General features: G+C 38.5%; 1 protein-coding gene across 8 annotated transcripts in view; it reads left to right on the forward strand.

Moving 5' to 3' along the window:
- AFF3 (AF4/FMR2 family member 3) overlaps positions 1 to 17156 on the forward strand; it is a 516827-nt gene that overhangs the window by 287689 nt on the left and 211982 nt on the right. For all 8 annotated transcript variants that reach the window (XM_032351829.1, XM_032351821.1, XM_032351823.1 and 5 more), the window contains one exon: positions 14392 to 14472. In XM_032351829.1, the coding sequence (XP_032207720.1) occupies positions 14392 to 14472 (81 nt within the window). The remainder of the gene's footprint in view (positions 1 to 14391; positions 14473 to 17156) is intronic.

Below are 17156 nucleotides of genomic sequence, written 5' to 3' on the forward strand. Positions count from 1 at the left end.
TGAAGATTTATCTTGTTCTATCTTGTTCTTTTCTTTGGAACATACTTCCCTGTTTCTTCATTTCTAAGGTATTCTGTGTTTGTTTCTGCACATTAGTTAAAACAGACAACTCTCCCTGGCTTGACAGGCTTGTATTGCATAGGAGATGAATCTCATTAACCAGCCGAGCTCAAGCTCTTGACTACTGCTCAAACATTTGTGATTGTCCAAGCTGCCATTTTTGCTCTTAGTGGCTCCCAGTAGTTGAGAGTGTCCCAAGACTTCTCAGGGTCCCAAAAGGGAGGACTGTAGATAGCACTTAGATGCATGTTGATCAGAAGCCAGTCTCTCTCACAGAGAAAGTATATATTCTTACTCCTTCCAGGGAGAAACTGGGAAATGGGCATTTTTGTCTGTCTGCCACCTCTGCACTGTGCCCAGGTGTATAGATGCAAATGCTCCTGCATCCTTTAATGACTGCCTCTTTGTTTTCTATGATCTTCATGAATGCAAGCCCTATGGGCTATTGGAGTTAGGTGATTTGGGGGCATTCCTTAGGTGGCGGCCTTCAAATTTGGAGTGCCAAATTTGTGACCCAGACCCTCTGCTCCTCGGAGAGAAGCTGGGACTTGCGGGTTCCCTCCCAAGTATATGCTGTTCTAGGAATGGGATTAATAACATGAGTCTCAGTCTTTTCTACCTGTTTCAATGTGTATATTTTGTCTGTCACTTGATATGTAGGATTCGCTTATCTAGTTCCTAGATTTCTCTCAGAGGAGAGGGCGCCATGTGTAGATGTATGTTCAGTGTGTCTGTGAAAGGAGAGAAATTCAGTAGCCTTTTAAGTGGCCATCTTGGTCTAGAAGCCACTGCAAATATGACTTTTAAAAAGAGTATTAATAAAGGTGTTTAGAAAGTCACTTTCATATACTGTTATAGGACATGTAAATAAATAGACAATTTTTCGAGACCAATTTGACAATATATTAGCATTTAAAATATTTATGCCATTTGACCTAGAAATTCTGTACAAGGAAGAAAATTCTGTACTGGAAGACATACACAACCATGAAAAGACCGATGTACAAGGATTTTTGCCAAAGTGTGGTTTATAGTCATGAAAAGAAAAAAGCAACAAATCAACTTTCCATCAGTTAATTAAATAAGCTATAATATTTCCAGGTAGAACAAACTATACTTCCAGGCAGTGGATTGTCTGTATAGCCTTTCAAAAGAAGATACATTTATACGTTGTGTTGGAAAAGAAGAAATGAGAAATAAAAAAGATAAAGTCACCAAACAGTATGACCTCATTAAAAATATATGTATACTCCCCATGTTAGTGTGTATGTGTGTGTGTGTGACTTATCCAATTTTTATATATATATATATATATCCAATATATATCCTATATATATTTTTATATATATTTTATATATATAAATATATATATTTTATATATATATCCTATATATCCAATATATATATATTGGATATATATATATATATATATATATATATAAATTGGATAAGTACCTGGCACTTAAAACTGTTCACTGTGGGCATTAACCATAGGTGTTGGGATCCAGGGTGGCTTTCACTTTCCTGCATTTTGTACTTTTGCAATGCTAAACTTTTGAACAAGAAGCATATATTATTTATGCTATATTATTTATATATATATATATCCAATATATATCCTATATATATTTTTATATATATTTTATATATATAAATATATATATTTTATATATATATCCTATATATCCAATATATATATATTGGATATATATATATATATATATATATATAAATTGGATAAGTACCTGGCACTTAAAACTGTTCACTGTGGGCATTAACCATAGGTGTTGGGATCCTGGGTGGCTTTCACTTTCCTGCATTTTGTACTTTTGCAATGCTAAACTTTTGAACAAGAAGCATATATTATTTATGTAAGCAGAAAGATGCAGTGAAGATAATTTTTCAATTAAATTAAAATTTAAAGTGAAATCATATGTTCTTAGCCTAGCAGAGAATACAGGTGCAGTTAAGAACTTCACCAAGTCACAATTAGAGATGGACAGAGAGGTCAAGGTTTGCCTCATGTCTCCCCATGCACCCCCACAAAAGTCAGAAAGAAGTAGGTATTCCAGAGACTCCTCATTGTTATGATTTCAAATATTTCCATGATAAGCAGCTCACCATATTTTTAAAAAACATGTTTATTTATTTGTCAGGCAAATTTTTTATCTGACAGGCTCAGCTCCCTGCTGAGCAGAGAGCCCGATGCAGGGCTCGATCCCAGGACCCTGGGATCATAACCTGAGCGGAAGGCAGAGGCTTTAACCCACTGAGCCACCCAGGTGCCTTAGCAACTCACTGTTTAAGAAACAGCCAGTTTAGCACTGAGTAGTTTTAATGGTTCTTATGCTGACTTACACTGCATTGTGTTGTTATGTTATATAATGCTGTATAAAGTTGCATACATGGTTACTGTCTATCCCACTTATGCCAGAATATGGCATCCATGAGGACATGGGACCACATTTGTAGCTGTGTCTCTAGCACTAAAGCAATGCTTAGCACAAAGCACCCATGGAATATTGTCAGAAATTGTTAGAAAGTTTATAAAAATCAAACTCTTCCTGGTAGCTTTAACTAGTGGACTCTAATTGTGGTTGCTTGTCTCCATAAGCCACCTATAATGGTTTTTCCACAAGGTAGGCCCTTGAACGTCTGACACAGCAACTTAAGCTTCTTTTTCTTTTCTTTTTTTTTTTTTTTTTGGCCAAACCGCTTAGACACATGAGACCAGTGGAGTAACCATGAGGAATATGATTCCTTGAGCAGCATCCATTAAGGCCCGGATGGGCATTGGTGGCTGGGGTGGCTCCATGAGAAATAAAACCAGAAACAAAAACATGGCAACCATGAGGAATATGGATGCCTTGTATATGCAATGTTTGTCCGCCCCACGGTACTCACTGTTCCATGTCTGTTGTATTCCATGTTTTATCCCCAGGACATTTGCATTACCTTGCACCACACAGTGGATGCTCAGAAATGAGTTCAGTTAGATGGACATCTGGATGCACTAGTAGAGGCTGAATTGATTGGTCTAAGTCATAAAATATTCAGCATGATTGCAGACCCCTTCTCAACTATGCCTGGAATTGTCAGCAAAGATCAAGGAATAGAAACATCTGTCTCAAATTTGTAGATTGTCCATTTGCTTTTGCGTATTCTGAACCGTCTTTCTCACTTTCTCCCCATGGAGACTTCTGTGAGATCATCTTTGCTTCCTCATTGCCTTAAGTTCTTTTCTTTCCCCATTTAAAGACACAGCATCTGAGTTCAGGGTCTTATCTTCCTTAGACGTCATTAATTTGGCGCCTGCCTCTTTTAGCTTCATTTCTGTGTTCTCAAGGAATATCTTTTCCCAAGGGGTAAGCTCTTTACCAGGCTCTACTAACCCAGTCTTTCTTGTTGCTTTCTTCTAATAAAAGTGGTTATCCTCCTGTTTTCATTTTGGCCCTAACTTCTCTTTTCTCGCAGACCTATAAACTTCTGGGGGGAAATATTTTGATCTTTTGCTTCTCCAATTTGAGGATATTTTGACCTCATGGTTTAAAAAGAAAACAAAAAAGATGGTTTCTTCCAGGCTCCCCAGCTTTCCCTCCTCCTCTGGATTTGGCTGTCTGTATCTGGAGTATGTCAGGAGACATTACCTGTCTTCTGTAAAATCATCCTGCCTTTTACATTCATTCCTAAGATGAAGAGACATCCCTGCTAGACTAGGGTGGTGCCACTCAGTGATTTCTATAAATCACCTCTCAAACTGAGAAGAAATACTTGAGTGAAGTTCATAGAAACCTGCGTGGTGGAGGGGAACTTAGCTGGGAAAGGGCTTGAAAGGGAGAAAAACATGCCCCATTAGCAAGGTTGTGCTAAGGGTGCCACAGCAGCTGAGACTTGCCTTCCCTCTGGGGAACCGGACAGCCTACTATACCAGGGACTTTTTATCTCAGCCCCAGTGGCTCTCAAGGTCTTTTCTTGTCCAGTCTGCCTACCTTGCTCTGTGCCCTGCCTCCAGGCTGACTCCTGCCCCTGTGACCAGATTACTTTCCACCCCTGTATTCACCTTTTCCTATTGGCTCCATCAGGTCTTCTTAGAAGAGCTCTCAAGCCAGTGTACCAGCTGAACTGCCCTAACTGTTGGCCAGGGGTAGTCTGTAGGCATAAAGACAACGCTTCTAACTCTTAAGAACCCCAAACCAGCTTTCGGAAAGGGAATGCATTCTGCTTACTAGTAATTGTACCATTTGAGAAAAATACCAGATGATGCGACAGCACCCCCTCCCCTCTGTGCACATGGTGCCCTAGTGGCAAAGGGAGTGAGGGAAGCAAATTGTTGTTTAATAAGCACACTTTCATTATGCCTTCTATTTGACTATGAGTAATTGACCAGTTAAGTATTAAATCATTAACGGAGTGAAATAGATTAAAAAACAAACTCATAAATGTCTTCTCCTATAGTCATCCTCTTATCTTCCCAAAGTCCAAGCCAAAAGCTGCCAACACTAATTATAAAAGTAGTGGTAACAGCAGTGATCACCTTCCGAGGGCACCTACTTCATGCCAGACGCTGTGCTGGGTACTTTGTCTGTCACTAACCGATTTAGTAATCCTGCAAGATAGGGTGATTAACACCAATTCACAGACAAGGACATCAGTAATCAGCAAAGCAAACCTGCCCAGGGTCATTCTGCCAGTTCACAGCAGGGCCAAGATGACACGTGGTTTCCCAGATGCTGACTCAAAACCTGTTTTGTTCTGCCATTCCTCTTCTCTGGAATTGAGAGATTTTGTCAAATGCACATTTCTGATTATCTGTCTGTGGAATTGGGTTGGGCAACATGGTAAAAGGAAAGCATGGACAAGAATGTAATTATCACCCTCTTACCCTTCTGGCTTCCATAGTCTTTCTCTCTGTCCCAAATAATACCTTCTCTACCCTTAGACACATATGAAAGAGCTGTTTCATTATTGCAAAACACAGCTAGTTCTGAGATTAATTACAATCTATATGTCTACTAACAGGGCTTATTTCTGGTGTTTGTGCTGTCACGAAAAGATACTATGTAGATCAAAAATAAGGTGGCAATGATAACATTAATAAAACGACCGTTCTCATGAGCTGGTCAGGAATTTGCCTCAGTTCTGCTAAACCGAGGCTTAATATGACTTATTCTTAGAAACGGTACAGGAAAATACCAGCCTCACATTCAGAATTTGGGAAATCCTCTTACTGCCTCCAAACACTTTATTTTTTTAAACCATCTTTTAAAGTTAGACTAATCAGTGCTTATCAACAGGAGCACAAGGCTCTTAAGAGTGCAGGAAACTGGCAGGTGTCTGTGTGTTGCAGCAGGAACTCAGGAGTGAAGTTTTCACCTGGGTTTAATAAGAGTCATTAAGTTCCTGCAGCTGTATACTCAACATTAAAACCCTCTTCTTTAAATTCTGAGAACCCAAGTAGATTTTACTACCTTTTATTTTTTTAGATTTTTTTATTTATCAGAGAGAAAGCGAGAGAGAGCAAGCACGCGCCCGCATGCATATGCAAGGGGGAGCAGCAGAGGAGAGGGAGAAGCAGACTCCCTGCTGAGCAGGGAGCCAGACACAGGGCTGGATCCTAGGACTCTGAGATCATGACCTGAGCCAAAGGCAGATGCTTAACGACTGAGCCACCCAGGTGCCCCAGATTTTACTGCTTTTATTATTTTAGCACAATGTTCAATTCTAGAAACAATCCACAGTTAAAGAAGAGGAATTGAGATATTTTTAAGCCCAGGGGGAAGAATGAATATTGAAAGCCAGGCAAATCTAAAAATGAATTATAAAATGTACGGTTCTTATTCCAGAAGACCCCAAGTTAATAGCTAAGACAGAATGCACTTAACACAGAGGAACAAGAGAGTAAGACAGGTCACATCCACCTTCCTGCCCCAAAAGAAAACTTGAAAACGGTAAAGCTGCATCTAGAACAAGAAATCTTCAGAAAAGTCTAAAATGAAGGTTCTGGCATGAAATAATTTTTTTTTTTTTTTGGAATAGCCGTTGTATCTTGGCTTCTCTCCGAGCTCTTATCCTTTCGTTGGAGAGTCCAGAGTTTGCAGGGATGCTGAAGTCAGGGAGATGAGATGGGTCTGTAGTACACAGGATTGATTTCATTAAAAGCAGTCACTCTTTACATGTGAAGGAAATAGGAAAGGCCAGACACTATATGGGCATGGGAGAACTGAAAATCTTATGGCCCGAGGAGGAAGTGTGATGCACACCCTTCAGGCCGCCTTGGAATTTCCAGGTTGAAGGCTTGCTTTTGTGTTTTTCCATCCCCACCATAAGCCCATGGGGTCATATTGTTATCTAATACACGTGTTCTCTTTGTCTTGCCCGGTCTGTGAAAGCTGATTTTTTTTTTTTAAGATTTTTATTTATTTATTTGACAGACAGAGATCACAAGTAGGCAGAGAGGCAGGCAGAGAGAGACGGAGAAGCAGGCTCCCTGCTGAACAGATAGCCCGATGTGGGACTTGATCCCAGGACCTTGGGATCATGACCTGAGCTGAAGGCAGAGGCTTTAACCCACTGAGCCACCCAGGCATCCCTGTGAAAGCTGATTTTAAAACTTTCTCAATTTGATTCCATTATTCTTTACTACGTGGTGCACCCTCTGTTTTATCCATTGGTGATCAACCTCATTGAGAGCCAAGGGATAGGCTTAAGTTAGAAAGTACTGGCTGGTGAGCGCTGTGAATGCAATAAGACTGATGAACCACAGACCTGTACCCCTGAAACAAATAATACATTATATGTTAATAAAAAAAATAAAAATTTTTAAAAAGGACTGGCTGAGATTAGTTAGTGTTCCAATCTGAGATTCTCCCACCCAGGGGACATGGAGGAGACCAGAAAATATAGATATGGCTCCTGGGAATCCCCCTCTCAGGTCAATTTTAGTTCAAATTGGACATATTCCTGAGTTTTCAATATAAAGAAACAAGGTTTCACTATGATTTTTGGTAATGCTGCAGTTAGACATTTTTATTGGTTATTTGCATACTTGTAATTTTAGTAGCCTAAGCTGTACTATAAAAAAAACAGAAGGTGCTTTTCTTTTCCAGCCACCACTGTTTTTCTAAAAGCTTTCCATGAGTAGTATTTCCATGAAAATAATGATCATTGTTATTCTTAATGGACATGAATACACTATATTTACCATTATTTTGCGGACTCTAGGTCCTTCTTCTATAGTAACAAAATGAGGATGTTCTTGAATTTTTGTTGATTTAGGGGGTAACTTCAGCCTTCTTATTTGAAGCCCCAATCTGCCCAGCCTTCAAGTCTGACCCTGGAGTCTGTTGAAGTCTAGGGATGCAGGCGCCTGGGTGGCTCACTCAGTTAAGCATCTGCCTTCGGCTCAGGTCATGATCTCAGGGTCCTGGGATCGAGCCCCATGTCGGGCTGCCTTTGGCAGGGATATACGTCTCTCTCGTCCTCTATCCCTCCCCATGCTCATGCTCTCTCTCTTGCTTGCTCTCTTTCTCTCTCAAATAAATAAATAAAATAAAATCTTTAAAAATAAATAAATAAATAAAGCCCAGGAATGGACTGACAGTTAGAATGCACTCCCCACCCTCGTGAGGAAAGAATGAGGGTGGTGCTTCCGATTTTTCTTACTCGAGGGCTGGTGCTCTGACTCCCAGGTATGGACCTGCAGCAGCGTTTCCCTTCACCAGACACAGTGCTCTTGTTAGCTACCCGCATTTAAAGGATATGCAGTGTAATAAAAATTACACTGTTCTGTTGTTGGCAGCACTTATCTGAGAAGAGTGTCATAACATGAATAATACGTGTGAAAGAACTGAAAAGCTGAGGGATTATTCGGATACGGAAACTGAAAACAAAGTAATGCTCTGATCTGCAGCAGCCACTGCCACGTATAAAAATTGACTTTGGCATTTTATATTTTTATTCGCAAGTGACAGAATTAATCCTGTGTTTTATTTTGAAAAGAGTGAGTTTCTGAGCACAAAGAATTCTGGAGTTAGCTGTGGTCATTTGCCAGGCCTGTGGGGATAGACACCCCTTTTTAGCAGACCTCAGAGTTGGCAGCAACTGTTGAAACATTGCTGAAAGAGAAAGAAGAATTTCAGTCTCTCCTGATTCTGGCAACCATCATATGTATTTGGTAGGACAAGTGTAGCTTATTGGTGCCATCATTTTAAAAGAAGAGAAAAGAGAATCCCAGAGAAGTTAAACGAATTCCTATTATTTTATCCATTGTGCTGGGCCTCCAAAGAGCTACAAGAGAGTTTCAAAGGCACAATCCCTTCCCTCAAAGAGGTTCTAAACTAATAGCGGTTTAAAAAATGTTTAGTTTGATAGTGGTAACATATGAAAGATAAACTCACAGCCCCAGGTAGCATGGAAATGTGAAATAAGGGACACAGGTGCTATGTAATGCAGAGTGCTTACTAAGGATCACACTGGTCAGTGACTTTCGTAAGGAGACAAGGCATGAGAAAGAAGGAAGAGGTAAGGGGCGCCTGGGTGGCTGAGTCATTAAGCATCCAACCCTTGATTTCGGCTCAGGTCGTGATCTCAGGATCGTGAGATTGAGCCCCACTTTGGGCTCCCTGCTTAGCAGGGAGTCTGCTTGAGATTCGCTCTCTCCCTCTTCCTCTGCCCCTTGTCCCTCCACTCTCTCTCGCTCACTCACTCTCTCTCAAATAAATGATTTTTTTTTTTTTTTAAAGAAGAGGTAAGTGAAGTTGGAGTAACATGAAAGGAAAAACAGAAAATGTCGGGACAGGAAAACATAGGCAGGACAAGAAGTAAGCCCATCTGGCAGGGAGGAGGGGAGGACCATATAGAAAAGTAGCAAGCAGTAACATTGCAGTGTTTCTTGATGGCGCCATATGACAGAGCATCTTGAATGCTTGGACCAGAGTCCTTGGGAGCTTTTGAGCAAGTGCGGTGTAGAAACTATTTTAAATAAAACACTTCGTTGACAGTGATCAAGATAGATTGTAGTGGGGCGACAGAAGACAGGGAGAGAGACCAGGGAAATTATTTCTCTATTTGCTGATTTTAATAAGAAAATTTAAATATTGTTCAGAATTTTTCTAATTTACTCTATTTGCAAACTGTGCAGATCTTTATACTACAATATATACATGTTGAACTCTCAAGATTTCAGACTAAAATTTAACTTTCATTTCTTCTCACCTCAAATAATAGTCACACTGTGTAATGAATAGATCCCCAAACCTCTGACCATTTATCCGCGGACAGGCAGATGCAGGTGATGCCAGAGTAAGTTGGTAGCTACATAGAAGGGAGAGGGTTATGTAAAATGAGTACATCAAAGTCTGCTCACCTTGATGTTCTGAATTCCTGGGACTCAGGGTCAAGCTTGCTGCATAATAGACATGAAAACAGACACTGGCCCATGTATCCCATGACCTTCTGAAAACTGTTATATAGAGGATAGAGAAAAGTTGGACAGTTAATGAAATGCAGTATCCTATACTGTTATCATTTAACCATCTGTTCCTTCATTTAGCAGAAAAGTGAGTGTATTTACTATAAAGAGACTTGGCATTTGAAGCTTATCTAAAAAATAAGAAGACATCCTGAAATATGTCCCTTGGGTAACTAGACATCTGCTTAAAGAAATGGGACTGGTGAGGCTGTGTTAAGACAGATATGTCTGATTCCACATCCTACCATTTGGCTAAGGAACCCAAACTCAAAACTGGGGCCCTCTTAGTGTTGAGGAATAGGGTGTGACCTCATTCCTAAGGGACAAGAAATCAAACAGGAACAAAGGCAGGCAGATCAAAGAAATGGCAAGGGACTTTAGAAGATCAGAAGGTAGCTCCCTAAACTCTGGAGTAGTTGGCCTTATATTCTATTTTCATCCTGTTTTAGATAAACTCACAGCCTGTGGTCAGGGACACAGTAGCCTGTGGCTACTGGATAGACAAGTGGGGGAAGGAGAAACAGTGCAGTGATGAAGGACCGGTTAAGACCAGAGAAGTCAGGAGCATGAGTGAGGGTGGAGAACAGTGGACACAGTGGCATGGGATTGACCACCTGACAACAGACAGGAATCTTTCCTGTGAGAATGCTGTGAGATAGACTAAGTGAAATGTTAGCAGTTATGAAAAACTTTACCTTTTTTTTACATTTTAAACTACTAGAAATAAGGTACAAATTAAGCACTTTTTAAAAAATCCAAATCTTATCTCATTGTTATTATGTCAAGGCTCTGTTCCCATGAGAAAGCTTAGGGATATTTTCTCCAATGTAGAGTACAGAATATACTTAAGGATCATAATAATTGCTTTAAATAACTTTCTGTTTTAATACTACATAGTTTGTATTAATTATTATTAGGTTAATTGTGGGTTACATTTGCATAATGCTTCATTTTTTTATAAAAAACTTTCCTAGGGTGCCTGGGTGGCTCAGTCAGTTAACCTGGGATCAGACTCCCTGCTCAGTGGGAAGTCTGTTCCTCCCTCTGCGCCTACCACCTGCTTGTGTTCTCTCTCCCTCTCTCAAAAACAAATCTTTAAAAAAAAAATTTTCCCATATATTCTCTCATCTCAATTTCCCGATATCTAAAGCTCATAAAGAAATTCTGTTTCTCATTTTAGAGATAAGAATTTTGAAACTCAGTTTGGTTTTAAACAGTACTGTCTTTTATTGAATGATTAAACATAAGGGAACCTACGCTATGCTCTTTAAATATATTATCTCATTTAATCTTCATAATTAAACTTTGAGATCATTAACATCGCTACTTCCTCTGGTTCTAAAATACCACAAGCTGAGATTTGATTGATTCCTAAGTCTGTGGTTTGAAGTCACTGCAGTTTACTGAAGATGTGATTTACCTAAGCTCACTGAGCTAGTAAGTGACAGAAGAGGAAGTAGAAATAAAGTATACATTTAAATAGTTTTAAATAGTAAAGAATTCTTATATTTTTGGAAATTCTAAAGATTTAAATGTTTTAAGCAACCCTGTTGTCTTTACCCTTCCTTCATATATTTAGCAGACTTCATTAGATGGAAAAGTCACATGGAAATACTTAGCTAGAATTAAAATAAAGGTAGTAATTTTGCATTGAAATATGGCATTCAGTTAATTCAGGGAGTTAATTTTGAGTGCTTAGTATATAATGTGCTTCAGTCTACACAACGATAAGTAGGCACTGTCCCTCTTGAAGAAATTTTGAGTCCTTCTTTACAGGATTATGTTTAATAGATCTGAATGTTACTGAAAGAGATTACTGAGATTCTAAAGTATGATTTCTGTTCTGCTTTGGAGGAAGGATATCAGAAGAGGGAGAAATGGTTTTGTGCAGACTGAGGTGTATACTCGTAAAGCTGAACACAAAAAAGAATCTGACCTTTACTATGAGAGAGAAAAATAAGTGCATTGGAGGAGCATGAGAAGAAAATTGTTGTATCATATTGAAGTAGAAGGGGAATCAGCAAAGGCCTCAAGACATAGATGATGTTTGAAATGAGCCTTCATGAGTGGATAGAAACCCAAAAAGCATGTAAGAATAGGGCATTCACACACAAAGAGTAAAATGTAAGTGAAAACAAAGACTGTAGTTTCCCCTATACACAGAGTGCATGTAGACTAACAAAAAAGACACAAGGCTGAAAACCAGGAGCTCGTAGAAGTTCTTGAATACGAGGGTGAGGTCTTTGAGAGCAAATGTAGTGGAGTGAAAAACAAATACTGGGCTGGAAGTATGAGAATTATGTGCAAATTTCAGTGGTGACATTATGAATTCAGTGAACTTGGGCAAATCAGTTCATCTCTTTAAGCTTTGACTCCCTCACCTGCAGTATGGGCATAGTGGTGATTAAAGGTTGAGTGTGAATTTAAAAATTTGTTAAGTTTTTAAATTAGCCACTTGGGTGGCTCAGTTGTGAAGCATTTGCCTTTGGCTCAGGTCATGATCACAGGGTCCTAGAGTTGAGACCCACATCAGGCTCCCTGCTCAGAGGGAAGCCTGCTCTTCTTTCTCCCACTCCCCTTGTTTGTGGTCCCTTTCTCACTGTGTGTCTCTCTCTCAAATAAATAAGTAAAATGTTAAAAAAAAAAAAAAACAACTTGTATGGAAGTGCTCTGAAAACTGCAAAGCACAACAGGAGACATCATGGCCATGGTCACCATCATATTGTTATATATATATATATAATGGTATGTGAAGATTTTGGAGCAGTGAAGCTTTTTGTCTGCATCTGTAGTCTAGGGAAATTGAGTTGGCTGGAGTGTAGTGGATTGATCAATAACAAAAGAAACATAACCAATAAGGGAGCTATTAAAGTAATTCAGGTTAAAAGGTGTGATTAGGATGGCAGAGATATTGCAGAGATACTATTCAATTTGGCATTCATTCAAAAATATACTGAGCACCCACTTTGTTCCTGGACACAAACTCGGCAGTCCTGCTTAACAGCCTCCTCCAAAGAGACAACAGGGATAGATACAGGATAGAATGGGAAGATACTTGGGGCTCTGGGGAGCAGAGGTATGGAGAAGGGAGGGATGGAGAGGGATGGAGAAGGTCACTGGATCTTCCTTTGCTTTCCATTGGGGAGACCTCTGTAATAGCAGAATGGAGGGAACATCTCAAATGCTTACGAGCTTAACCCACCTATGGCGCAGGTGTCAAGGTGGGCGAGAGATGATAAGTAAATCCTTCCAGGTGGATTTGACCTTCCCCTCTGCTCCCTCTCTGTGTGGCTCTGCATTATCCAAGGAGCTGAAGGAGGAGAGTTACCTTAAAAAAAAAAAAAAAGTGCACCTGAATGTTTAAGCATCAGTGTCCACGTAGCCAAACTATAGAAAGAGCCTTGCTGTCTGCCAACAGATGAATGGATAAAGAAGATGTGGTATATATATACAATCAAATACTATGCAGCCATCAAAAAAACCAAAATCTTACCATTTGCAACGACATGGGTGGAACTAGAGGGTATTATGCCAATTATCATATGATCTCTCTGATACGAGGAATTTGAGAGGCAGGGTCGGGGTCGTGGGGGTGTAGGGAGGGAAAATGAAACAAGATGGCACTGGGGAAGGAGACAAACTATAAGAGACTCTTAATCTCAGGAAATAAACTGAGGGCTGCTAAAAGGGAGGGGGTTGGATAGGGTGGCTGGGTTATGGACATTGGGGAGGGTATGTGCAATGGTGAATGCTGTGAATTGTGTAAGACTGATGATTCACAGACCTGTACCCCGGAAACAAATAATACCTTATATGTTAATAAAAATAAAAATAATAAATAAATAATTTTTTTTTTAAAGGCACAAGACCACTCTTAAGAATCTCTTTGATTTGAAAAACCTGACAGAATCCCTTTTCCCCAAGGGAGGTGAGAAGATGTCTTCACCTAAAAAGAGTTTCTCACTTTTCCTAAAATGAATCAACTACTGCTTCTATGCTTGCTTAGGTTTGAAAGAGGAAAGAAATTTAAAAAAGGGGGGGTTTCAAAACTTATCTGTAAACTCCAAGTGAGTTTGCTGGTAATCAGAAATTGATTGATCCAATTTAATTGTACAATCATTTAGTAAATGCAGGTACCTTCCAGGAGATGAAACTGAGGAAGAAAACTCCAAGTGTATAAACAGCGCTCACCCTCTCTCACGGTTTAGTGAAAGTTTCTGTCACAAAGCAGATGACAGATGATTGTGTGTTGAGCTAAAGTTGTATTCTTAATACTGTGTTATGAAAATGACACTTCTCTCCTTCCCTCCCTCCTTTTCTCTCTATTTCGTAGGTGTGATTTGTTTTTTTCACTTCTCCCCGAAGGAAATTTTTATGAAGACCAAAGTGTTGTGTGGGGCTTATTGGAAACTCATCCTAATACTAGTTTCTACTGAAATAAAGACTCCTCTTATAATGACCCTAAAGTCACTTTGTACATTCCTACAGAAACACCCTGTGAATTTTTGTGGGATTGAGTCTAAGAGATGCAGCCACCTTTGTACAGTGTTTCCCATAGAACTTTTACTACTAGGTTGTCCCTTTACTCAGGAGCTTAAATGAATCGAAAATAGGACAGCCTTGCAGACTTTTTTAAGATACAAAGGGAGCATGGGGATAGCCATGGAACCAAGAGTTGGTAAAATTAGGAAAAGAGATCATGAAAGCAGATCTCACATCCTTTTTTTAAAAAAAATCCCTTTCATTCTTTATTCATCTCTTCATTTCAGTCCCTTCCCAGTGTTATTAAGGCAGGCTCTGATAGCTACTGACTTTAAATACTCCCTGTATTACAGTGCTGTTTGTTTTTTCCCACCATTTAGGAGATGACCTGGCTCCCGCCACTTTCTGCAATTCCAGCACCTGGCAAAGTGGAACCAAACAAATTTCCATTTCCAAATAAGGTGAGCTCTTGTAACGCTCAGGAGCAGTATGTTTTACTCACATAGAGATTTCATAGTGGATAGTGGGTTTTCCCATATTCAGGCATATGGCTGAATTTCAACAGTTTGCAAGCATGTATTTATTCATCAAAGGGAGAAAATTAAGCTTCGACTTCCCTACTCTCGGCAAAATGTGATGCATATCATAATTGTCATTTTTAAAAAGATTTTATTTGTTTGTTTGTTTGTTTATGTATTTATTTATGAGAGAGAGAGAGCATGAGAGCGGGGAGGGTCGGGGAGAAGCAGACTTCCTGCCGAGCAGGGAGCCTGAAGCAGGACTTGAACCTGAGACTCCAGGATCTGAATGCAGTTGCTTAACTAACTGAGCCACCCAGGTGCCCTATAATTGTCATTTTATCTAAAAACATTTGTGAAGTTGAAATGCATCATATAATCATCTTATACATTCAGTGTGATTGTCTCTTTTTTTCCCTGAAAAATTATTATTAAATTAATGGTGTATCTTAAAATCAGTGTCTTGGAATTGAGGACATGTAGTATGTAATTCCTCTTTGGTATATTTTATAAACCTTAAAATATTTTCTAGGACTTTAAAAAACAAATTTTCATTTTCTAAGGACAAGCACACACTCAAAAAATTAGCCACAATATATTTAAATTATACATGAGTCTAATAGGTTTTATCTTGTGTTTTCTAACCATGTAGCTAATATATAACTACATATTCATAAAGATGAAATTATGCAGATAGAAGAAGCAAAATATGAAAGTGTCTGGTACCCTCATCCAGATTTTATTTCTTTACCCAGAATTTACTCTCAGGAGTTTGGTGAATACCATTCCACTCATCTTCCCTGTGCATGATAGACATAAATGCTCATAAGCAGTTTTTAAAAACTCTTAGATGGTATAGTTCTAAAAGCATTTCTTCCAGGAGTTGATTCTTTTTGGATACCATGAATGCATATTATTGCTAAATATTAACACTGTAACCTTTTAAAGTGAATTATTAAAATAACAATTCATTATAATTATCACAGTGGTAAATTTCATTCTGAGCTGATTTTTACTTCCCTTAACAAAAGGTATTTAGAGATCTTTCCAAGTAAAAATACAGAGATGTTCTTCATTCTTCTTAATTGCAGCAAAATATTTTACGGTATGAATCTGTCATAGTTTATTTAATCAAGCTCCTTTTGATGGACACTGAGATTGGTTAGGGTTTGTTATCACAAACACTATTATAACGAACATTATTTCTATAAATGCCTCTTTATATATCTCTTATTGAAAGTCTCTAGTGTGGATACCTAGAAGAGGAATTGGGTACTTGGCTGTGTTTCAGCAATATTTCTTTATGCACCTTTGCCAGTGTTTAACATTATCTGGTTTTATATCATTGTGTCTGTAGTGTGGATAAAAAATTGATATCCCATTGTTTTAATTTGCATTTCTCCAATTACTTCTGAATTTGAGCATTGACTATTTTTCCTTTACAAATTGCCCATTCATATCCATTATCACTTTTAAAAAATGATTTGTACAAACTCCTTATATCTTATTCATTTGTCTGTTATATATGATGCAACTATTTTCTTGCAACCTTATTTATGTACGTTTTATACTAGCAAAGTGTTTAATTTTTCTGTCAGAGAAAAATGATTTTTCCTACTCCAACATTCTAACAATGTTCTCTATTTTATTATCATTTTTATAGTTTGATTTTTTATAGATGGTATAACATAGGATTCTAGTTTTATTCTTTTCCGTGGTTAATAAATTATTGTAACACTATCAACTGATTAGTCCATGTTCCCCTCAGTGGTTTGAAATCAAACCAAATCAACAATTGAATTTCTCATAAATACATGGATTTGTTTCATGACTGTCCAGCCTCTTTTTTTCAGAATATTTATCTAATTCTTTCCCCATAACTCATTTTTGAATCAGAGGTCAACAGGCTTTTCCATAAAGGATCAAGATTGTAAATAATTTAGGCTTTGCAGACAATACCTAAATGAATAAATGTGGCTATGTTCAGAGAAAATTTTATTTACTGAAATAGGTAGTGGCACAATATATAAAGAACTCTTATAACCCAACAATAAAAAGGTAAAAGAATGGGCAAAGGATTTAAATAGACATTTCTCTCAAGAATGTCTACAAATGCCTGATACGTATATGGAAAGACACTGTCAGCATTGTTAATCATTAGAGTTTCAAATCAGAACCACACAGAGGTACTTCTTCATACCTACTTAAATAGCTAAAATCAAAGACAAACAATAACCAGTGTTGACAAGAGTACTGAGAAATTGGAACCCCGCTATCAGTTGCTGGTAGGATCCAAAATGACGCAGCCTCTTTGAAAGACACTTCAGCAGTTCCTCAAAAGGTTAAACATCTGGTTATCATATGACCCAGCAATTCCACTCTCAGGTATATACCCAAGAGAACTGAAAAGGAATGCTACCAGGTGTTATATATTTATTTACTGAACTCCTTTTGAGCCTGGCAGGTTTGGGGGTTTTTTGTTTTGTTTTGTTTTTTGTTTTTGTTGTTGTTGTTGTTGTTTTGGTGCACTTACATTTTCCAAAGTGGGGAGAAGAGAATGCGTAGCAATAAAATATATGACATGTTAGATGATGGTATGTAGTGAAGAAAGGTAAATCAGGAGAGGA

Source organism: Mustela erminea, chromosome 7 (genome assembly GCF_009829155.1).
Source record: "Mustela erminea isolate mMusErm1 chromosome 7, mMusErm1.Pri, whole genome shotgun sequence".
NCBI classification, from domain to species: Eukaryota; Metazoa; Chordata; class Mammalia; order Carnivora; family Mustelidae; genus Mustela; species Mustela erminea.